We start from the raw sequence: 25,172 nt of genomic DNA, 5'->3' as shown, positions 1-25,172 counted from the left end.
ATAAACTACATATTATACATTGTTTAGTCATTTTCCAAAAACCTGACTGCTTAGACTTTGTAATTCTGACATTTATTAATATTACTAATACCCTGACAATGCACTTAAAATATCAGTAATAATATATATGACTGTATACTATAACTCCCTTTTGATATTAAAGCAGCTTTATTTCACATCAAGACAACTACTTCAGATAATAATATAAATTATTTCCATATTAATATTTTGTATAATACCCAGCACTTTCTTTCAATTACAATAAAAAATCAGAGGTGCATACTAGACAACAGATCTTTATCAAAACGACTTACAAATCTCACAGCTATCCTTTATGGCTGGCTATTGTTACTGCTATTTTATAAACACAGAAATTAGAAAACAACAACCAAAAAACCAAATGACAGAGAAATGACATAAATTAGAGGTAAAGATGAAACAAGAGGTAGGTTTTTCAAGTTCATTTTGTTTCATATTTTCAATAACATACAAAGCATAATGAGGTACGTCTCACAGATTTTTTTCAACTGTGTCATACAACTTAAAGAATTATGATGGGGTTCAGGACATGGTACCCCAAAATATACACCTTGGCATACTGAATACTTTAAGCTGAAGGAGTCTGAGCATACAGCATGAGCAGGAAGTTCTCTCTCTGACCTCTCCCACCCCCAGCCACACCCCCATACTCCCTACCCTTGTCCCCTGAAAGAAGTCATTAAACCCTCAAGTGAGAACTGCCCTCCCTATAATGGGAGGAATCCTTATCTCCAAATACAAGAGGACTCAGAAGAATCCAAACAAATGGGACTTGTAAAATTTCCCCTGGTTTATTATACTTACCTCATACCCTTTACCCTATCATATCTTTCCATGACTTGCCATTCTACATCAAACACAGGTTTAACAGTTTCTCTGAGTCTTCGTTTCCTTATGAAGACTCCCATGACATGTAAAATGTACATTAAATTTGTATGCTTTAATCCTGTTGTCTTGTCTTTCTCAGTTTAATTTTCAGACCCAGCCAGGGACCCTAAGAGGGTCAAGGAAAACTTTTTACTCTCCTACAGTCTAGAAAAAGTCAGAGAAATTGGTCCATTGAAATCAAAATAAAATTTAAAGAGGGTAAACTACAAGGTAACAAGATCAGAACATTCATTAATTAATTTTGTCCTCTGTTCTAGAAATATCCAAAGCAGACAAAAATATTTATTCTTACTAGATCTTGAAGTAAAGATCTGTTCATCTAGGAGGTGCTGCTCTTAGAGACAAGTGATCACTACTAAAGAAGACTGCAGAAATCAAAACATGAAAAAAGTTGATGCAGGGAGAGGAACCAGAGACCTCTTCATCTTTCTTGCTATGAGCACATCACTAATTAGTGGCAAAATTGCCCACTCAAGGTTTAGATAAGAACTCAAGTTTCCCAGCTTCCCACAGCACTTACCGGAGTGTACATTTCCCTGTGCTTTAAATACTTTCATTTCACAGTAATCTGTATTATTTAGGTAATTTTAAATCCTCTCATGAGCTTTAAGTTCTATAACATGTTTAATAAAATCTTCATATATCTCCAATGCCCAATAATTCTCCCCAACTGAATTGTGACATTTTGAATTTGCTCTGGAATAATACATCAAAATGGTTCCTCGCATCCCTTTTCTCATTCCTACTAATATTCAATAGAACTATTTCTGAACACTAAGCCTCCTAAGTAGGCATCCTCCCTTTTCTTTCCAGGAGATTGGCTCACTAAATTATTTCTCTCTCATTCTTATTGCTAAACCTTCTTTTGTACTACCTCTATCTTTAAATAATCTCATGCCTTAAGTTTCAACACATATCTATTTCCTTTCCATTCAGCAATTCCATCACAAGTACAAAAATACAAAAATAAGAGGAAAACTGTTCTATTACCATCTTTTACATATATGCCATCTGCATTATTTAGACATATAGCGTCTATGTATAAACCAATCAAGATGGGTTTACATCTAAAGAATGGTTTACAATAGCAGTTACTGATCTTATTATGGATCTTAAAAATTACTTATAGATCCTAAAATCAAAAGAATAAAAACTTGAAATGGGGTTTACAATAAAAATTATTTTCATTTTGCTCAATGTAGGGGAAAATTTTAATGAGGAGCAGTAACTCAATACAGATTGCTTAACAGTTGCCAGGAAAAACAAAAAAAAAGTAGCACACAGCGGAGAAATCGGACAACACCTTGACCAGAATTGACATGATTAATGAGAAACAGGTAGACACCACATACTGCTAGATGTGACATTTCAAGAAGGACACATCGCTTATGTAATATTCCAACCAGGGATGATTAACCTGGATCTAACCATGAGGAAATATGAGACAAACCCCAAATGAGGAACATTCTGGGAGAGAGTAAGGGAGGAAGAAAGGGAGAGAAGGAGACAGAGTAGAACTGTATTTTTCAAAAATGTTAGTCGTAAGTGAGAAAGACTCAGGAAATGACATTACAGTGTAAAAGAGACTACAAAGACATGACGACTAAAAGCTGAAGTATTTAGGAGTAAAAGGCCATGATTGATGCAATTTACACAAATGGTTCAAAAATAAAGCACCATGTATGGTTGGTGTGTGTGTGTTGGTGCATGTGTGTAATGTCTGTATACACACACATAGAGACAGAGAGAATAAGATACGGAAAGAGAGAGAGAGGACACATGCTAACAAGTCCAGGCTGTCATGCTCATGGAACTTACTGAGAAAGTCATTAAAATGTACTAGAGGGACTTCCCTCGTGGTCCAGTGGTTAAGACTCCACCTTCCAATGCAGGGGGTGCAGGTTCAATTCCTGGTCAGGGAACTAAGATCCTACATGCCCCACAGTGTGGCCCCAGAAAAAAAAAAAAAAAAATGTGCTAGATACCCAAATGTCCTTCAATGGCTGAAGTGGTACATCCATACAATGGAATACTACTCAGCAATAAAATAATAACATTCTAATAACATACACAATAGCTTGGATGGATTTAAAAGACATTATGCTTCAAAAGGATATATACTGCCTGATTCCATTTATATGACATTCTCAAAAAGACAAAATTATAGTGAAAGAGAACAGATCAGTGGTTGCCAGGAGTTAAGGGTCAAGGGGAGGATGACTTTCCTAAACATATAGCAAAAGGGCGTTTCCTCAGGTGATAAAATTATTCCTTGTATTCTAATTGTGGTGATGTTTTCACAAATCTACATGTGTGAAAATTTACAGTAGTGTATACCCCCAAAAAAGTCAAATTTACTCTATGTAAATTAATAAATAACAGTTTTTAAGTCCTTTTATTTTCAAATACAAATATTTGTGGGTAAAAAACAAAATACATATAAAAAACTGCTAGACAAACACTTGTTTGATTTACAATCATGACCAGTTTTACAAAGGAAAAACAAAGAGTACTTTGAATGGAGAACAGGGACCCCTCCTACACTGCTGGTGGGAATGTATATTGGTGCAGCCACTGTTGAGAACAGTATGGATGTTCCTTAGAAAACTAAAAATAGAGCTACCATATGATTCAGCAATCCCACTCCTGGGAAAAGATGAAAACTCTAATTTGAAAAGATACATGCACCCCAATGTCCATAACAGCACTATTCACAGTAGCCAAGACATGGAAGCAACCTAAGTGTACATCAACAGATGAATGGATAAAGAAGATGTGGGGTATGTGTGTGTACACACACACACACACACACACACACACAAACGGAATATTACTCAGCCGTAAAAAAGAATGAAATATTACCATTTGCAGCAACATGGATGGACCCAGAGATTATACTAAGTGAAGTAAGTCAGACAGAGAAAGACAAAAATTATAAAGATATCACTTACATGTAGAATCTAAAAAATGATAAAAATGAACTTATTTACAAAACAAACAGTCTCAAAGACACAGAAAATAAGCTTATGAATATCAAAGGGGAAAGAGGGGGGCTGAGGGATAAATTAGGAGTATGGGATTAAATAGATACACCACTATATGTAAAATAGATAAATAACAAGAATTTACTGAATAGCACAGGGAACTATAGTCAATATCTTGTAATAACCTATAATGGAAAAGAATTTGAAGCTGTACACCTGAAACTAACACAATATTGTAAATTAACTATAGTTCAATAAAAAAAAAGAAAGAGTGCTTTGAAGGTACTGAAAAGCATGCCAATTTACAGAATCTGTCAAAATTCTTGTCAAAGAAGCTTAGCACAGTCCAAACACAGAGAGACTAGCCAGCAAGACTGGTGCAGAATGACTGAGTAGGATGAGATAAGACTCAAGAAGTAAGCCAAAATTTTGGCAGACCCTGTAGGACAAGTTACTCCATGGAAGCCACTGAAGAGTTCTCAAGTAGGAGAGGGAAAAGAACATTTTTGCTTTTAAAAAAACGGTTCTGTCTTCTTCTCTGTGAAATACGACTTGCAGGAGATATGAGATCAGTTTAGGAGACTAAAGCAGTAGTCCAGGAAGAAGAATAAGATAGCTTATATAAAGATGGTGGAAATGGAGGCTATGGATCTGAGATACATTTATAGGTCTAGTTAACAGCTTTGGTGATGGATTAAATGTGGGAAGTTTCTCACAAGAGTAATTGGGTGTTCATAAGTATCCAAGACTGAGAGGAGCATAGTACATTGGTTATCTCACCTCCATCAAATATATCCAATTCAATAACATTACTGAGAACCTACTATGTGTTCTAGCATTGTGCTAGACTATAAGGATACTAAAGATAAACAAAATCCTGGTCCCTGATCTCAAGCAGCTCAAGATGCCCTGAGAGAGAATAAATGTTCAACAGAGATACTCATTTTAACAATATCCTTCCTGACCATGTAAGGTATTCTGTAAGCAAGTATCCTATGTTTAGTGTTAAACAGAGGGAAAAAAATGTGTACAACATTATCATCATCACAGGCAACATTTATTTACTGAGCATATACTACTTCCCAGGCATTGCTCTAAGTATTTTAAACGTATTAGCTCACTCAACATACAAAATAATCCAACAGTTTAGCTCCATTTTATAGATAAGGAAAGAGACAGAGATAGGTTAAGTACTTTGCTCAAGGTCACACAGTTAATTTTAAGAGCGAGAATTCACATCTACCCAGTGTGGCTCCAGAGCCTGGACCTTTAAGCCCTTCACTATATCTCAACACATGGGCCTAACTTCTAAAACGCCCAGGAGGTAAAATACAGAAAGTAGAAATAGACAAGTAATCCAAGATAAAAGATGCATGATTCAGTCAAAAAATTCAAGGAGGCAGAAATCACTTTTAGACATAGAAATTGGAAAGAGTTTTGACAAATGAAAAACTGAGAGATAAATAAAGAAATATCAAAGGAGAGCAAATGATACCGTGAGCCAATAAAACTGTACCTTTAACTACTTCAAACGCTACCCTCTACCCTCTTTCTCCAGTTTCCCTTCAACCTACAGACTGAATTCCAAACATTTTTCTCTGGTCTATAATAGATAAGGGGGTTTAAGGGCCATCACTGAGGAATGTTAAGAGTAGCAAATACAAACTAAGGGTCAACTCTATACAACCACTTTGTAAAGAGTAGTCAACAAAAGCCTCTTTCTGGGTTGAAATACCTGCCAATTCCTGAAAAGTGAAATGGAGGCAACAACAATAATGAAAAGAATAATGAGTAAGTGCTCGCACGTGTGCCCAAGGGATGTGCATGAAACAGCTGCAGGGAGATAAGAGTCTTTCCTCAAATGGTGGCATTGGTCACATTTGGACAGACTGAATGGGGGAAGGACTCAAAAGTAAATGAGGGAAAGCCTCAGGAAAGCCTAAAATGGTACCTTCACACACTTGGTCAAAATGACTGATGTAGTAACATTAATAGTGGTACCAGCGTTACTTGATAGTAGCAATGATTGATAGAGTAACAATCATTTTGTAAGCAGCTTTTGGCAGGAAAGTGCTCTCTGCAGGAGGCCCCTTTTGTCACTTTAGCAGAGCTATATTGTCACTAACCTTAAACCAGGCACTCCCATGCTCTACTCATCTCCAGCCCTAGCACACCTTTCAAATCTTTTGATCACACAAATACCCTGCCTAACCTATTGGTTCTTTCCATAGATCAAAGAAGTAGAAATGAAGAATAAATAATTAACAGATGACCAGATCTCTTTCCCAGCTTCCCCTTCAGTAATCTTATGAGCAAACTGTGTGAACAAGATAGCATCTAAAGAGAGATCACAAGAAGCCGACAAGCTGGCAAGCAGGGAAAGATGGTGATGACTCTGACTACGAATCTCAATGATTAACTGAGATCACCTCCCCTTTTTTTCTTTAAAAACTTTCATGGCGGGCTTCCCTGGTGGCGCAGTGGTTGAGAGTCTGCCTGCCGATGCAGGGGACACGGGTTCGTGCCCCGGTCTGGGAAGATCCCACATGCCATGGAGTGGCTAGGCCCGTGCACGTCCCGGAGCCTGTGCTCCTCAACGGGAGAGGCCACAACAGTGAGAGGCCTGCATACCGCAAAAAAAACAAACAAACAACAACAACAAAAAAACTTTCATGGCCAAGCAGAAACTTCAGAGTTGGTTTGGGGACACAAGGCCACCTTCCCCTCAGATTGCCAGCTTTCTGGTTAAAAGCAATGTTTTCTATTTCTACCAACACTTGCCTCTTGAGTATTGATTTTTGAGTGGTGAGCAGCCAGACCTGTTTGATAACAATTTATTGAGCAATCATATGCATTACACTTTAATAGGCATTAAATATACATTCTCCAATTTATCCTAATAATGACCCACAGGTACTAGTTCAAATGCCTCACTGTTGAAATATGAGAAAACTGAGGCCCAGAGAGGAATAAGTGGTCCAATGTCACACAAATAGTAGGCAGAGCATGCATCTCAAGCTAAATTTAGCTTTCCTCTCCATCACACTGTGTCTTTTTCTCTCTGAGACTCAGAGTAAAAGCAGAAGCCCAAGGAAAAGAATCCCAAAAAGTAAGATGTTCCTCAAGCTATGAAAGTATTTACCTACACAGGAAAAATCAGCAAGTACATAGGATTCATGATAGAAAAAGTCAGAGGACTTTTTCTATTCCTTAGTTTTTATCCCCTTGTTGAAACTAGCTACTCTGTAAGGATTATTTTTCTATTTTGCTTCAGGGCCTATACCCAATCGATACCTCATTCTCAATCAGAATCTTCTCTTATTCTCATTAAACAGTTTAAGGTCCTGAAACTTCAGAGCAATCCTATTCACTCACAGTATTGCTTTCTTGGGTTATCTGTTTAAAAGAAGCTTGATGCCATACAATGGTTGGTGATTAGTTAACATCAAAAGTTTGTCAGAAGCCCTTATCTAATTTGTAGACACGGCGCTGGTCCTAGATGTGAGGAGAGCATTAAGAGTGTAGTCCCAAAGTCACAAGCATTCAGGAACTCTCCTAAGCAACTAGCACAGGAGATGGAAGACATATGTAGTTGTTGTTCTAAGAAGCCAGGTTGCACTGAATAATAATATGTAAACTGAATGCACAGTATGGTGCCCTGGCACATGATAGAAACTTCAAAAATATTGCTGAATGTTTGTTGTATCAGTATCCCAGGCTTGATATTAGAAAGGAAGGTAGGGGCACTTTAGTTCTGCTGTATGTTTCAAGGGTAAAGTGAATTTGTATTGGAAATGAAAACCAAAATGGACTATTTCCATTCAAATTCTAAGGTGAGAGGATAGAAACACTTCAAAATACTTCCAAATCTACCGAACTTTTGGGTGGGGGGAGACACTGGGTTTTCAAAGGACCTGCCAGAAGAACAAGTTGACGTTCGGCTTTAAAAAGAAAGTTTTACAAATGATTATAACCCTTCAATAAAAAAATCACCAAGCCCAGGAATTAATAATTTACTTCTTTTTTTCACAAAACTACTCAGTGAACATGCAATTATGGCACCAACTGTCCATCTTCCTAAACCATCTTGTCTACACCCTCCAGCTTCTGTTACCAAAAGATACATGTGCATAGCCTAATCAAAAAAATAAGATTAAAAGCTGCATTATAGAGGGGTTTTTCCCCAGTTAGACTGAAATGATTTGAACCAATACTTACTGAAAATTGCATTAGGTTAGATGCAAAGGAAAACGTTAATAATCCAAAGATTATTCTTTTGGAAATCTAAAAGCATCTATTCCATTAGTAAAACATATATTCACAAGGAGATGAGGAGCAGAACCTCAACAGCTGAGGTCCTGAATCCTCAAAGTACTCTTTCACATGTTTCTATTTTCCCTACATAACAATGAGAGAAAGAGAAATAGTCATCATTCAATATACCCAAGGAGGATTATTCATTGTGTGGTCAACTCTGGCAAAATAAATATTCTAAACAATTTCCCCCTTGACACCTCATTGCCCCTTTCCACAAATTAGTATATAATCAGATAATACTAGGATATATACTAGGTTCTAACTAGGTTAGAAATCAGTTCAAGCTAAATCTTCAGGGGAAAAAACAGCAATAATAAGAGCAAACACCATAAAACAAAAACCCTAGACTATGCAAGGACATGTCCGTTTTCCCCACAGTAATCTCACTATTTAGCATTCCACAGACATTCAGTAAGTATTTGATGGAAAAGAGGAGGGAGTGATCATTCACCTAAAGGGCAGAATAATCACCTTTAGGGGTGATTATAATTATAATAAGGGTGCCTTCTGCCACTCTGATTCTGTACCTAGAATACTGTATGGCACACTGAAATAGCTCAGCCAAGGCTTGATCATCTTGCCTATTAAGTACACACAAAAAGTAAAGAATAAAATGCCTTCCATCAGTCCTCTCAGATTGGCTTCTCCTATCTCTTCTCCAGAGGGGATACAAGAGTTTGACACACATACACAGCATAGCTTTTCAGTGGCAACCTGACTTCCAATGCCATCTCAACCTACTTACAGAAACCCATTTATAAAATCATACCTCTACAATGTATAGGAATCTGTTGTTTGAAATTACCCATTGCTCTAATCTACTTTATTGAAAACAAAAGGTAATTCATAACTAATTCACTTTAGAAATAATGTCTCAAAATCTCTCATCTTTTAAAAAAATTATGGCACATAATATGTGTAAACAAATGTGTTCACTGATGACTTTTCATTCCAAAATTAACCATCATTATCATGGAAACAACAAATGATGCAAAAGGATTGTCAGCATTTACTGAATGTTTATTATTAAATGCCTTGGGAATTTCTTTAACTATACTCTTTGTATAAACTGTGCATGTATTTTTTTAACTGTAGCATTGTAGAACACTATAAATTGTTTATTATTCATTACAGTAAACTGATATTCCAAGAAACCAAGTGACTTCCCAAGTGTATGAACAAAAATTCAATTCCAAATCCCACAATCTCACACTCCCTCCTCTCTAAATTTATGAAACTATATTTAATGCTCAAATGACCAATTTAAATGACACATCCTTTTCAAAGTAATATATCTAAATTCATTCCACACTTTTTTTTTTGCAAAGGGTATTGGTCAGGTATTAAATAAATAAATAAATAAATATATATATATATATATATATATATATATATATATATGTATGTATAACTATAAACACACACGCGCGCGTGTGTATGGGTTGTCCAAAACCTTCCGTAGATCTTACATTAAACCCAAATGATATATATATATATATATTTATATGTTGACTTTAATAAACAGATTAAAAGTATGCCTTAAAGTAGCCCCATTCGAAGAACTCCTACAATTGCAACAATACTACAAATCAGAGTATACATAAAAACACCCCTCTTAAAGGGCTGCTAAATGTGAACATCTTTTTATGGTGTGTTAATATGACAAAATTAAAGAATGATCTATTTACCTCAAAAAGTGCACTTTTTAAAAGACTGACCAAAAAGTGTGCTTTACTTCCAACTAGAACTGACAAACGGAGAGATCAAATTAGCTTAATTTTTCAGGCATAAACATTCTTTAGATGTTCAGAAAAAAATGTTATTTAAGTGGGAGAAAAAATAACACCCAATTACAGTGTAAATATTTATTAAATTCATTCAATTAACTTACCGTGCACCTACTATGTGTTAGTCATGGTGCTAAGAACAAGAGACAATTAATACTCAGTGTATTGATTATGCCTTTTTATTTTCTGTGTGCTGATGCTTTGACAGATGGGACCTGGAAAGACTGGCCCTCTTAGGGTTAGCCAATTCCGAGAGATAGAAAATGGCTGCCTTTGAGCACATATTTCATACACAAACTAACTCATCCACAGCTCTTACTCCAACTATCAAGCTCTTACACTCCATGCCACTATCTCCCTTCTCCTAACTAACCTAGGGCCAGGTACCAGACAACTCATGACAGTCCCTACCATCCTGTAGCCTACTAAAATTACTCAAACTTGCCAGTCCTAAACCGGCTTACCCTTGCTTTCCCATCCCTTCCCACAGAAACCACAATAAAGGCTCTTGCCCACATTTCCCCCTCGTCTCCCTCTATCTCTTGACCAACTCTGGTGTTTCCCCATGTGGTTCTCTGTGATGTGGTATGCTCCTTCCTCTTGGGAACGAACTGTAAGTAACAAAAACCTTCAATGGCAATTGTCCCTGATCTGCTGGCCTTGCCGTATCTGAAAAATATTAAAACCTACATTTTAAAGCACCCAGGGTCTACTATGGAGGCATCTGTATATCGTAATGTTTACTGAACAAATAAATGAATGAATAAGCCAAGAATGAATCTGGCAGCAAACATGCAAGCAAACACTAGATCAAAAATTAAAGACCTGAATTCTAGCATAAAGACCTGAATTCTAGCATTTTCAATATGTGGTAAGTTGGGCAGCAGCAAATTTACAATGAGTAAATTATGCGTAACAGTATTGCTAGATGAAAATTAGTAACTGCCTGATTCATCTCAGAGAATAAAACTGACTCTCCCTTGAAGGCCTTACTTTCCTAGGATTTATGCTCTATTCTCAGCCTAGCTCTCCAGCTTTATTATTCTTACTCTCTTCACTCTAATGGCTGCCACACTGGCCTTCTTTCAGTTTCCTGAAGGTGTCCTCACCCCTCCAGCTACAGAGCCTTTGCCCAGGTTGTTCTGCCTTTTTGGAATACTCATTCTCTCTCAACTCAATTAACTAGAGTTAATTTCTCTCAACAAACTAGAGTTAATTTCTCCTCTTCATATCACAGCAAACATTTCTTCAGGAAAGTCCTTCTGTCCTGCATTAATGCCCTAATCTGGCAGCTGCACAGTATCCATGTCAACTGTTATCATTTTTACTCTGTAGTTCTGTAATTCTTTAACTTCTGTCCTCTTCACTTGACTGTTACCCCGCAAATACAAAAACCACATTTATCCTCATACTGTTCCACTACTACTCATTAACATTAGGATGTTAGAAAGCAAACAGGTAGCTGGAATGTAATTAAAATAAAGCAGTTTTATGCCTCATTGGTCAAAGTATTTAGAGAACATTCCTGGTAATAAAGAAATAATCTCTCGGACGCTCCACCCCATGCTCTGAGGTCGATTAAGGTCTGCGCCTGCACCAGTGCTGGCTAGCAGGCTCACCAACCTGCAGGCGGGGGCTACCAGGCATGGAGCCGGCGCCAGTGGCAATGGGAAACCCAGTTACCAAAACTGACTCTAGATGAGAGAACCTAACAGACCAGTAACAATGGAAGAAATTGAGAAAGTTATCAAAAAGCTACCATCCCCCAAAATACCAGGCCCAGATGGTGTTACAGGTTAAAAAAAAAATCCTTCACAAAGAAAGATCTTAAGCAATATGATGAACTCAGAAGCTCATGAAAACAGGCCACCAATCCTAATGTTTTAAAAACAAGATATATCACCTCATATTGCGAATGTCAGTGAAATGAAGCATTACTTGTGTGGATTCTGTGCAGCTTTCAACAATGTAGCAATCATTGGGCTTCCCTGGTGGCGCAGTGGTTAAGAATCCACCTGCCAATGCAGGGGACATGGGTTTGAGCCCTGGTCCGGGAGGATCCCACATGCCACAGAGCAACTCAGCCTGTGTGCCACAACTGCTGAGCCTGCGCTCTGGAGCCCGTGAGTCACAACTACTGAGCCTGCATGCTACAACTGCTGGAGCCCGCACGCCTGGAGCCTGTGCTCTGCAACAAGGGAGGCCACCGCAATGAGAAGCCCACACACCACAACGAAGAGTGGCCCCCACTCACCTCAACTAGAGAGGGCCTGCGCACAGCAATGAAGACCCAATGCAGCCCAAAATAAATTAATTAATTTAAAAAAAAATGTAGCAATCGCATTTCCCATTGGAAGATCCTCTTGGCAAGAGCTGTATGAAATCAAAACCCAGGATGCAGTACTTCAGTTGAGAAGGGATGGATTTCGAAACTTGCACCATGGAATCCTTCCCCCATTAATGGAGAAGACAACAACACTAGCACTTATGTTTGGTCTGTATGAGGATTTATCTTGCCTTCTCCTTAAGCATATCAGTGCTCCAGAGTTTGCAACCGGTAGGTAGCATGGCAGCAGTACTTGCAGGGATAACAGAAAGCAATTTTCATGCCACTGGAACGAGTTCAAACATTGCTTCAAGACCACAAGTATCATGACAAATTTACACTTGTCAGGCTTTCAAGGCACCGAAATGCCATGGAATTAGAGAGTGTTATCAAGGCCTGGTGCCTGTTCTTTTCAGTAATGGATTCAGCAACGTCCTTTTTTTGGCCTTCGAGGTCCCATCAAGGAACATCTGCCCATGGCAATGACTCACAATGCTCGTTTGGTCAATGATATTATCTGTGGAGGTCTATAGGGTGCCATGTTGGAATCTTGTTTTTTCCAGTTAATATTGTAAAAACTTAAATGCAGTCTCAGATTGATGGTGAATTTCCATCTTTCCCCAAGGTTTTCCAAAAACTCTGGTTAAAACAGGACAGGAATCTGACAAATCTTTTCAGAGGTGCCCATCTCTTGGGGCATAACTGATGCAACTTATGAATTCTTGTTAAAGATTATATGAAAGAAATCAGTTAAGTGTCACTTATCAACTGAAGAGACCCAAGAGAAATGCATTTTGGCCTCATTCCTAATCAGCCAAATACAAGTTGGTGTAATAAATCCAGGGCACAATGAATTATGGGCAAAGCTGCTTTCCTTAAGCACCAACAAATTCAGAATAGACACTTTCAGTAGGAAAAAAGAATGGCGGGGGGGAGAGCAAGAGAGAGGCTGGGGACAGGGATGAGTGAATAAGGACTGCTGAAGAGCACATGGTTCCTTCTGGAGGTGACGAAATGTTCTACAACTGATTGTGATGATGGATGCACAACACTATGGATATGCTAAAGAGTACTGAATTGTACACTTTAAATGGGTGAATTGTACGGTCTGTGAATTATATTCTTATCAAACTGTTACCACACACATACACACAAAAGATGTTTCTAAGACATTTTTCTTGTGAAAGACGTAAAAAATTAAGAACTAATTTTTACTGTAGTAAAGCTACTAAAACATTAGGTTAAGAATTTACAGATAAAAGAAAATAATGTAAAATGCTAAATAAGAATACATGACCTAGGAGTAAAAGATGCATCCTAGTGGCGCAGTGGTTGGGAGTCCGCCTGCCGATGCGGGGGACGCGGGTTCGTGCCCCGGTCCGGGAGGATCCCACGTGCCGCGGAGCGGCTGGGCCCTTGAGCCATGGCCACTGGGCCTGCACGTCCGGAGCCTGTGCTCCGCGGTGGAGAGGCCACAGCAGTGAGAGGCCCGTGTACCGCAAAAAAAAAAAAAAAGATGCATCCTACTTTAAAGGATGAAAATAAAATTCTGTCACATTAAATACTCACTTAGGAATGGTCAGTTTAAACCAAACATAATTCTGGTAAAACAACACATCCACAATTTAAAAATTTTAAACTGCCTTTTATTCAGCTATATTTAAACTATAACAAAATACTACTCTTTGGAACCTGTTACCTTGATTCTACTAGCCTGTTTTAAAAGCTGTAAAATGACTTAGAAAATTATCTTAGAAAATTTATACAGAATAATAAATTTCCAAATGCTGATCATAATATATACTATTCTTGAGATAGAAGAGAACTATGGAGAGGTACTAAGTGTCCAACCCAAACCTGTGTAGTATATCTGATACCAAGAGGACTTTATTATAAGGTAATTTCACCTGGAAAGCAAGCCATCATACCTAAAAACCCTGCTGCTTTGTCAACCTCTTTTGAATTATTCAACTAGCTTAAGTAAAATATTCCCCATTAGTGACTTCCTTAAATCTAAAAAAAAAAAAAAAATCAAAAAATTCAGAATTCTTAAAATGCTTAATCTCAGAGAACACTTATTCACATCTGAAATTATTAGAACTGCATTATAAAAATGTGTCTTTTAAGTTAGACGATGAATTGCTATTTCAGAGAACAGAGTCAAAGGAAAGTTTGATTATTCTCATTCTCATCTATAAAAGTTTTTGTTTAATCTATGCCTTTGGAGGAAAACATTAAAAGAGTCATATGTAAATAATGTTATTTTCATATAAAAATTAGCAGAAAAAATATTACTCCCCTTATGTATAAATAATATGGACCCTAAGAAAGGGAAAAAATTCAAACTTGAAATTATTCCAGCTACAAAATAAAAAGGACACAAGAAAGTTGTACTACACAAATACAGAAAAAAAAAAAAAAAGGATTGCACTATGTTCAGAAGGTGACCAAGAAGATATACTAAGAACTTCTGGAGAAGACATGGACAAAATCATGTATCCTTAAGTTTAAGTGACAATGCAGAATACTACAAAAGATCATCAAGCTAAAGGTGCCTTTGACATGCCTTTGACATATGTGGTTAGCATATTTTTAATGAATTAACGAACAGATAAACAAATACTCAATATACTAAAAATGTCCTGAATTTAAATTAATGCATGTACACAGAGACTTAAGCTTTTAGAACTTTACAGTGCAGTAAAAGGACGGATGGATGAGAAAGAGAGGAAGAAAGGGATAAAATAAAAACAGCTAACCTCATCTATCCAGACAGTTTGACCTCAATATGTAAACTCATTTAATCTTTATAATACTCTCATTAAGAAGATACTATTAGTATCCTCATTTCAAAAACAAGGAAACTTAGGCACAGGCAAGTTATTTGGCCATGGTCATTAGTGACTAGTGGCACTGGAATTTGAGTGTGGTCCTAAAGCCTACAGTCTTTAACAGATTTCTGAATCAGAAGTAGTGGATCATGGTAAAAGATAGCTTAATACAATAGTTTCCCAAATGGTCATTCTTTAGATCAATGATTCTAAACCGGAGGTGGGAGGTTCTACTGGCATCTAGTGGGTAGAGGCCACAGATGCTGCTAAATATGCTGCTATGAACAGCAGCCCCAATATGAAAAAATCATCTGGCCCCAAACTGTCGATAGTACTGTGGTTGAGAAAGTGTTTTAGAAAAGCGTTATTTCTGCATGTGAAAATCCATTATAATAAAAAAGAAGAAAATAACATTTCCCAAGGTAGCCTGATTCAAAATATCATTATCAATACATTATTCTCTAGACCTGCTTATTTCAGGCAAAGGAAATGTTACATTGCAAAGTCTAAAGAAACACAGGAAGAGGAAATTACTATTATGTAGGAGGTTAACCAAGAAATATCACTGGGGATGTGGATGGGGGAAAAACTTTCCCCAAACTCCATCAACTATGTACCTATAAGTAGAAGACAGGTGATAAAACTGCTGACCTAAACGTCAACATTACCTTCCACTAGAGCATGTGACCATAAATTTTCCTAAGTTACGTCATGGGCCAATGATAACGTGGCAAACTTAAGTTTTTTTGGTTGCTTTTCAGATGGTCACATTTTCTGTACATTTTCTGTAGCTATCAATGCTTCTTTAGTCATTAATCCATTAAGGACTATAAAGTTAAATCATTATTCTTTAAAATTCTATTACATTATTCAAGACTTTCTTGGTACTTAAAATGACATGAATTCACTACTGCCCAATAGATTTTTCAATACTTCATTTTAAAAACATAAATAAGATCTGATTTTCCCATTCACAAAGCTATCTCTTCACAATTTTTACTTTCTTTTTTAAAACTTTTAAATTTATTTTTCTATTGAAGTATAATTTACAATGTTGTGTTAGTTTTTAGTGTATAGCAAAGAGATTACATACATATTTTTTCAGATTCTTTTCCATTATAGATTATTACATGATATTGAATATAATTCCCTGTGCCATACTGTAAATCCCTGTTGCTTATTTTATATAGTGTGTATGTTAATCCCCAACTCCTAATTTACCCCCACCATAAGTTTGCTTTCTGTGTCTGTGAGTCTATTTCTGTTTTGTAAATAAGTTCATTTGTATCATTTTTTTAGATGCCACATATAAGTGATATCATATTTTTTAATTTGAAAATTTAATGCTTAAGAAAATTTCAAGCCTTAATAAAATTCTGTCCCTCAATTTATGCAGACTGACATGAGCCCCAGTCTTTTAGACTTATAGAAGCCTTTTTTAATTTTCTTTACAGAACCCAACTATTTCCACAACTTAAGTGTCAAAAATGTTTTTGAATCACACACATAAAATATTGAAGGCAACAGTATTATCATAAAAAGTGTAAAACGTATATGCTTTAGATACAATTAGGTATCCTTCTCACTTTTTTTTTTTTTTGCAGTAGGCGGGCCTCTCACTGTTGTGGCCTCTCCCGCTGCGGAGCACAGGCTCCAGACACGCAGGATAAGCGGCCATGGCTCACGGGCCCAGCCGCTCCGCGGCATGTGGGATCCTCCCGGACCGGGGCACGAACCCATGTCCCCTGAATCGGCAGGCGGACTCTCAACCACTGTGCCACCAGGGAAGTCCCTCTTTCTCACCTTTTAATCTGTGTCATTTCAAGTTTTCCCTCAATAATCTCAGTACTTTATGTTACAGAAAACTCTAACATGTTCTATTAACCTTAATATTTTTTTTCCATCCATTAATTTACTGAGCAAATGTTTACAGTGTTGACTACTGCCAAAGAACAGGTTCTTTAACATTTCCATTTTAAAGGTCTGAATAAATCTCTAGTCAGTGTATTTCCACTAAGAGAAAGGAAAAGAGCAGTAAGTTAAAATGTTGGTAACTTCAATTTGGTTTCCAAAAATAAATAAGACTCCACTCAGCTTCACAGTGAGGAAATAATGTTCGTCTTCTGTACATCCACCTGGGAAGCAGCACACCTGGTAGTTCAAAGAGCAAGCTCTGGCATCAAGCTGCCCAAGGTCAAACTTTGCCCTATGACATGCCACTTGCCAGATCCTAGGCAAGTCATTTAACATTAAGTTATTTCTTTGCTCTATAAAAAGAAGACAATCATGCCTCTAACTGAGGACAGTTAAAAATTAAATGAGATATAAATGTAAAGTACTCAGCAAAATATAATGCATATGATAATGTAAGCATATAAGGTAGGGGGTCCCCAGAGAAAGAGAATCAGGCATGGCTTTGACATAAGAGAAGCCATTTTTGCCCTAAGTCATTCTGTGATTTAAGCCTGGCCACAATGCTTAACCTTGAGCAGCACTTGGTAATACTGATCTTAAGGAAACAAAAGAACAAACTGTTATCAAGCAAGAGAAGTAGCAAGAGCAAAGATAACAAATTAGTTGTAAAAACTCACAGTTCTGTTTCAATAGTAAAGACTAGCATGAAGCACTCTTGAGCAGTTCTGCAGAATTTAAACCTCCTAGCCACTCAACCTCCAGATCAACTGGAACGTAAGGGATGATGATGACCTTCACTGACCCCCATGACTTCAATCAACCAAAGCTTGGACTCTGTCAAACACCCAAGCACCTTCACAAATATGCATGTACCCTTAGCTTAAAACTTCCCAAATTTTGCTGTTCATGGAAACACTCCATTGGGAAAGATCCCCAGTGCTCTTCTTACTTGTTGCAAGTAATAAATCCTTCCTTCTCCCAGTCTTTGACTTGGTTCTACCTTTTGGCTCCACACCCACCAAGAGGCAAACCGGTTTTTGGGTAACAGTAAGTGCTCAAAAATTATTATCTATTGTTATGGTGTTAGGACTAAACAATTACCTGTGTTCTTAATCCAAATTACCATACAAGAAATAAATAATAAATTTTTTAGAAGAATTTCTAAAGCTAACTGCACTTATTTCACTAATTTATCACTAGGATAAATGTGCTCTAAAAATTCCCTAAGACAAAAAGATATATCATTCTTCTCACACAGTATCAAGTCTTAAAAGGCCTGCTTTTATGCCTTTAAAATTAAAAGTAGCCCCAAAAAAGCATATAATGCCAAACAAAAACAGGGATAAAGGCCAAAAAAAAAAAACAAAACCAAGATACTCTTCGAAAAACATCCAAAATCAAAGCATTTTGTATTTGCTTTTGGAAATGAGAATTTTAACAAAGCTTTACTGTAAAGTATAATATAATGACTTCATCTAAGAAAGGAGAAAACAATAACTTGTAAGCTTCTTTAGAGATAATCCAAAATAAATAACAACAAAATTATGTAACAAACTTTTGAATTACCAAGAGGATAATATATTTTATGAAGTGCTACTGACATTGAAATATTATATATTTAATATAGTCATATAAAAATAGGACCTAAAATAAGTCTAACAAAATCTGGTTATTTTAAAAATTGGGAATTCAGACAAAAATGAAATTGGTAAAATGAACATAACCAAGTTAAATAGCAGTGCCCACCACTCCATGCACATCTTTTTAGATCTAGACCAACACTTGCCACATCATTATCTAACAAAATTAGCATACATATGCATAAAACAGCACTGCCCAGCAACACACAGCAATACCAATGGCCAAAACAGTGCTAACATTTTGATGCTTTAACAAAACAAATTTTAAGAAAACATTTCCTCACCTATTATCAGATGGCAGAAGAGAAAGCAAAGCCAAAGCCGAAAGTTTTCTTCTTTCAGGCTGGGTAATATTGTCCATGCGATCAACCCACATTTCAATCATATTTCCCAAAAGCTGGTCCATCTGAAAAAAGACCAGGAGGCATCTCAAATATCTGAAATGCTATTTACTTGTGGATAAGTACTGTTAAAGGCTAAAACCTCATAAGGAATGGCTAAAGTTTAATTCCAGCAAACCAGAGAATTGGAATATAAGAATTTGGGGCAAGCCTTGAGCTGGAAAAAAATAATTTGAGCAAAACCAGAAAATGACTCTAATTAATCTTGAGAGCCAATTAACTCTGAGAGCCAAAGAGACTTATTCAATTCATCTAGGCTAAGGGTCCAGTTGTTTGGTCAAATACTAGTCTAGATGTTGCCATGAAAGTATTTTGCAGATAAGATTAACATTTACAATGAGCTGACTTTAAGTAAAGGAGATTACCCTAGATAATGTGGGGTTAGGCTTCATTCAATCAGTTGAAAGCCTTAAGAGCAAAAACTAAGGTTTCCTAGAAAGAAGAAACCCTGCCTCAAGACTGTAACACAGAAATCCTGCCTGAGTTTTCATTTGCAGCCTGCCCTACAAAATTAGAAATTGCTAGTCCCTGCAATCATATGAGCCAATTCCTTAAAATCCACCCCCCTTCCCGTGTATGTGCGCCTCTACATGTGTATATTCTCTCAATCTCTCTCTCTCTCTTTCCATATACACAGAACTGGTTCTATTTTTCTGAAAACCCCTAACTGATACAGTTAGAATCTATAAAGTAAAACAGGACCAAGTGTACTCATCATGTAGACTGAAAGTGGGTCCCAGGGTTTGCTTATAAACACCTGTACACTTCTTGCACCTTTTAAAGAATGCATTTAATATCAGAATCTATACTTCATGGATTTTAGTAATATAAGATCAACCTTGAATTCCCATACTTTCCTACTTTTGTGCTTCTACATTTGTTTCCAAAAAATGTTTCAACACATTTTTTTTTCCAACACATTCTGAAAAATAATAAACAGTCAAGGAAACACTTATTAGTTTAAGGCAATTATTTATACTTGAGTTCCCCAAACTGTGTGCATCCCAAGATGCCACAGTAAACTCACAAAATATTTAAAATTATTCAGAGAAACCTAACGACATCCGTCAGATACTGCAAAAACTACTAGTTCAAGATAGTTCCCAGTTTTAACATTACACTCCTTTTGATGACTTCATATCTTTGCAAAGTACTACCAAAAAATCAAGGTAGAACAGAAGATGAAAGTGGAGGTATCCAACATGATTCTAAGGTTTAAGAACTTGGGTGTTGCCCAATAGGCATACACATTCCATTAATCAGTAATTGTGTTTATTTAAGAATGAAATAAAGATATTATTATTTAGATTTCTGTGTATAATTTTCAATAGATACTAAGTTATTAGGACGTGAATACAAATTAATTTGTTTGGATCTAACTACTTAATAAAAGGAACAGTTAGCTATTTATATTTCTTTTGGCCTAGAGGCATTGTGAAAATATTACTAACATATTAAGGGCACAATGAAGCAATACAGTCCAGTAACTGCTGATTTATACCATGTGTCTTCCATTTGTACTTAATTTGGAAACAAATGGCTCAGATATTTTATAGACTTACTGCAATTAGTATCTAGTAAGCAAGATTTAAAAAATAAAGCATAACCATACAAAAGCAAATATCCAGTTATTAAAATGTAATATATACAACTAAAGCTATAGTAATATGTAATGAAATGAAGATGCAATCAGCAAAGACAAGTATCTCTATGGTCTAATTTTATTTACTTATAACTTACATTTATTTCCTCTATTATAAAAATATTTAACAACAGCACATAACAAAACATAGAAACAAGACAACTGTAACATATGTTGATGACCATTTATAGCAAATCATAAAGCAAAAAAAGAATTCTGCAGTATTTCAGAGAACTAATTTCTAAAATCAAGGTATTTCTTAAGCAGCATAATAAAAAGATGATGAGATTTCTCTTTGATAATGTATGCCAAAATCTACCCTGGCGGATCATGCTGAAGATACCACGATTAAATAAATATCTACTGTAGAAAGACAGAATTTTATTTCTGACTGGTTCCATCATTTTTACAACTTTAAAGAATATGAGTTATAAATGTTGTCTATAATAATTAATTTTATATAATTATATTCCCTGTAGGAACAGAATAATGTTTATGCAAATGGCGATCTTTTTTTATTTCTCTCTCCAAATGTTATCTTCTTAGTCTAACCTTCATACCAGTTGCTATTCAAGCAATAAAATGTCATTTTTACATAAAATTTCATGAAACATCATTCATTGTGTGGAAACAAAAAAGTACCTTCAGTCTCTCTAGTATTAGGAAGATGTGTGCTGTTTCAAGTCAAACACTTAGGACTGATTAAAGAAAAAGTCTTATAATCAAAGTAGCAGGTCCTGAGGAAAGTCATCTTCTTACCTTGTAGAACTGAAGTTAACAAAATGTTTCACTCCTCCCCCCAAATTTATAAAGTCTAAATTAAGGGATATTGCCAGAAAGAGTAAGATGACAATGTTTCTAGAAAACAAGGAAATACTTAAGGAATAGTTGAGTTCAGTCTTAGTTTTATAGAAAGATAAACAGATAATATTACTCCAATTACGCAGCTGCACACACCTTATTGCATCTTTATAAAAAAGTTATTTACCCTAGAAGCATACTGACATTGTGAAAACAATTTTAGCTTTGAACATATGCATTTGCTGGCTCCCTCTGAAATCCCACTAAAATGAGAGTAAAGAAATATAAAAAGCAAACAAATAACCCCCCAGGGTCTATAAAAGAGGAGAAACTACATGGGTAAAGATGGCTACGAGTTTTTGGAAGATGGCAGGTGAATGAAAGAGTGGTAAGTGACTTGGCCGAACAGAAAAGCCTGGAACCAAACTGCCTGCCAGAGGAATAATAATCTAATGCAAACAGACTTGGTTTTCAGAACCTTGCAATCATCAGGCCACAAAGAAGACAGAGGTGAGGCACAGAGCTCAAAACAGGAAAACTAGCTGGGAATCAGTATAAAGAACAATTAGAACCTTCTAGATTGCTTTCCCCACTCATAAAGGAGTCCAAAGATACAGTATCTGCAAAAATAAAATCCAAGAAGCTCCAACTCAAGGCATCAAGAACAGGGGGAAGGCAAGGTGAGAAACAAATTAAACAGATGACTTAAATAAAAATCAGGACGCTGAATGGCGAAACACCCTCATCCCAAAAGCCTGTTTTCCCATCCTGAATTCCACAACACTTGTTTAAACCAAGATAGATGCTATCCCTCAGAAGAAAGAGGAAGCCTAAAGAGAAAAAGGGCCTACAAATACTGTCGTTTTCTAACAAATTTCCCTACAGCAAAAGTACCATTCTTCAATACCCTAAGGCTCTAAATTCTAAATTACGTTATCAGTCTAAAAAGTTTTCTTCATTCAATATAAAAAAATGACTCTGAAAGACTCTGACTAGCAAATGCTTAGAGGTGGAACTGTTCTAATGGTGACTTCTGCAATGAACCCAACTTCTTTCCTAAAGATATTAAATCACTCTTAATTAACTTGGTTTTCTCTACTATCTGACAACTGTTTTCAAGTGTTTAGAAGAGACAAACCTTTCTGCAAAATCCTTGCTTGCTTCAAAGCTATCTGGATTTACTGGATCTCATTTTCCTTGTCCTATTTGATTCTGATGTTCTTTAAAACTGTGCTCACAGTCAAAAGTAGCCATTTGGACTACAATAATATTTCATTCTCTTTCATTTCCGTAGTCTCTAGACTCAAACATGATGGATTGACATTTTTGGTCAAATTCTTTGTGAAAAACATTTCTTCTTCACATTGAAAAGTGAAAAAAGAAGTGTTCCATGAAAAACCAGTGCTCTAAATACAGTGAGAGAAATAAGTCTGAACCTATAACATCTCTCTTCAATCCTTCATATTGTCAAAGGGTTGAAATAGTAACAGCACCAGCCACAGGTCATTATTTCTGTATATTTTGATGTTTAACACAATGGAGGTGGTGGCCTACTCTCGTGTATTTTTTTAAATGTAAACCTAAGACATTTGCGATAATAGGGAAACATAGGACATTTCAGAAAATTTTCCACATGACTTTATTTATTTTTAAATTTAATTTTGACTTTATATTGGAGTATGGTTGATCGATCACATGATGACTCTTAAATGCACAGCACCTAAAGAACTATCCATTAGTTAGTCTGCCCTGCATTAGCAAAGCATATTATTTTGGGTAGAAAGATGGTGTTAAGCACAGGATAGCACAGAGGCAAATTTCCTTTAAGGTCTAATAACAAGTAAAGCTATATTTTCAGATCTTCTCCATTCATGCAAATACATACTATGCTAGGTGACTCATTTCCAGATTCAAATCATGCTGCTACTAACAATCACTTGAAGTAAAATGAAAATATTTAAAAATCAGAAAGTAACTATAAATTAAAAATTTTTAATATAATCTTTCTTATTTTTTATACAAATTGATATTTTAACACTGTCTAACAAGCTATGTAGCACAAATCGTTATCAAACCATTTTAATAATTTCTGCCTTTCCACCACATGAGGACTCAGTGAAAGGTCAGCAGGTTACAATTCAGGAAATGGCAGAATCCAACCACGCTGGCACCCTGATCTTGGACTTCTGAGCCTCCAGAACTTTCATCACCAACTGAGGTATGTACCCCTATATACAGATGAAGCCATGAAAAGAAAAATATGGTGCATCTCCCCAACTCTACCATCTCCTAGCTTTGTGGCCTTGGAGTTCACAGTCAAATGGAGAAGACAAGCAAGTAAGCAATTCTGTAATTCAATCTGCAAGACCATTCAGCTGACCTGTAGAAGAGGGACTGGAGGAAGTCCAATATTAGAGGTTATGGTAATATTCCAGTCACGAGAAAAGCACTTGGGCTATGGCAGCAGCAATGGAGGTGAAAAGAAGATGGATTTAACATGGCTTACAAAAATACAGGGGATGAAGGAATAAGTTAAATGATACCAGGACAGGGCTCAAAGTTCTTTGAGATAACTGGCCCAGGCCCTTAAATAAACTAAGGCCACAGGAAAAAAGGATGGAGGTGAGAGAGCTGTTCTACAATAAAAGATGAGAAAACTTTTGAACAAATGAGAGAGAAATACAGATTAAGCATAATGGACACACAAAAGAAGAAATGTCAGAGGACACTGAGTGCTCAAAGAAGAAAGAAGACCCTGACGTAAAGATACTGGGACTGGATTGTAAGGAAAAGGTCAGAGTTGGCCTCCCTTAAAGGAGTGACTGTGGCTGGAGATAAGCAGAGTCAGTGACTAAGTCTTAGAAAATGCTTATGGTTTACTAGGAAGTGAAACCCATGAGACCAAGAAGGAAATCAATGGGAAATTAACTTACAGTGTCCTGGAACCTAAAGAAGGGAAGAATTTCAAGGAATGTGTGAATGAGCGTGTCACCTAAAACCAAAACAGGAAGTTACTGTGCCCTCCAATGAGGTTTATGTTATACAAATATAAAACACGTATATAGCTACACACATATACACATAAATAAATACATATGTATACACATATATGTTTGCATGTTATAGGTCAATCTACCTTGATTCATCTAAAAGACTTGTCTTTTTCTGGACTTTCCTGGTGGTCCAGTAGTAAAGAATCTGCCTTCCAATGCAGGGGACTCGGGTTCGATCCCTGGTCAGGGAACTAAGATCCCACATGCCATGAGGCAACTAAGCCCGCGCGCCACAACGACTGAGCTTGCGTGCCACAACTACTGAGCTTGCACACCTCAACGAGAGCCCGCGTGCTGCAACTACAGAGCCCACGCGCCACAACTAGAGAAAGAAAACCCACATGCCACAACTAGAGAGAAGCCCGCGCCACAATGAAAGATCCCGCAAGCGGCCTCAAGGAAGACCCCGCGTGCCGCAACTAACACCCAACGCAGCCAAAAAAAATAAATAAAATAAATAAATAAATAAATAAAAGACTTGTCTTTTTTGCATTAAATTTCCTTGGTACATTTGTCAAAAATAAACCGACCATTAATGTGTGCACCTAT

The 25,172-nt window shown here is 36.6% G+C and overlaps 1 protein-coding gene and 1 pseudogene across 4 annotated transcripts in view; one reads left to right on the top strand and one right to left on the bottom strand.

Annotated features, from left to right (window-relative positions):
* Positions 1–25,172, bottom strand: part of IPO11 (importin 11) — a 244,936-nt gene that overhangs the window by 75,128 nt on the left and 144,636 nt on the right. For 3 of the 4 annotated variants that reach the window (XM_022596725.3, XM_022596734.3, XM_022596744.3), the window contains one exon: positions 19,011–19,132. In XM_022596725.3, coding sequence (XP_022452433.1) covers positions 19,011–19,132 — 122 coding nt within the window. Of the gene's footprint in view, positions 1–18,639; positions 19,133–25,172 lie in introns of those variants that run through there. The other variant, XM_089908895.1, reaches the window with a different exon arrangement.
* LOC111186299 (mitochondrial nicotinamide adenine dinucleotide transporter SLC25A51-like) lies at positions 11,398–14,590 on the top strand (annotated as a pseudogene).

This window comes from Delphinapterus leucas, chromosome 3, assembly GCF_059928025.1.
Source record: "Delphinapterus leucas isolate spDelLeu-1000000601 "Yukka" chromosome 3, BTC_Dleu_Yukka2, whole genome shotgun sequence".
Lineage (NCBI taxonomy): Eukaryota > Metazoa > Chordata > Mammalia > Artiodactyla > Monodontidae > Delphinapterus > Delphinapterus leucas.
This window is presented reverse-complemented; position numbering and strand designations above follow the sequence as displayed.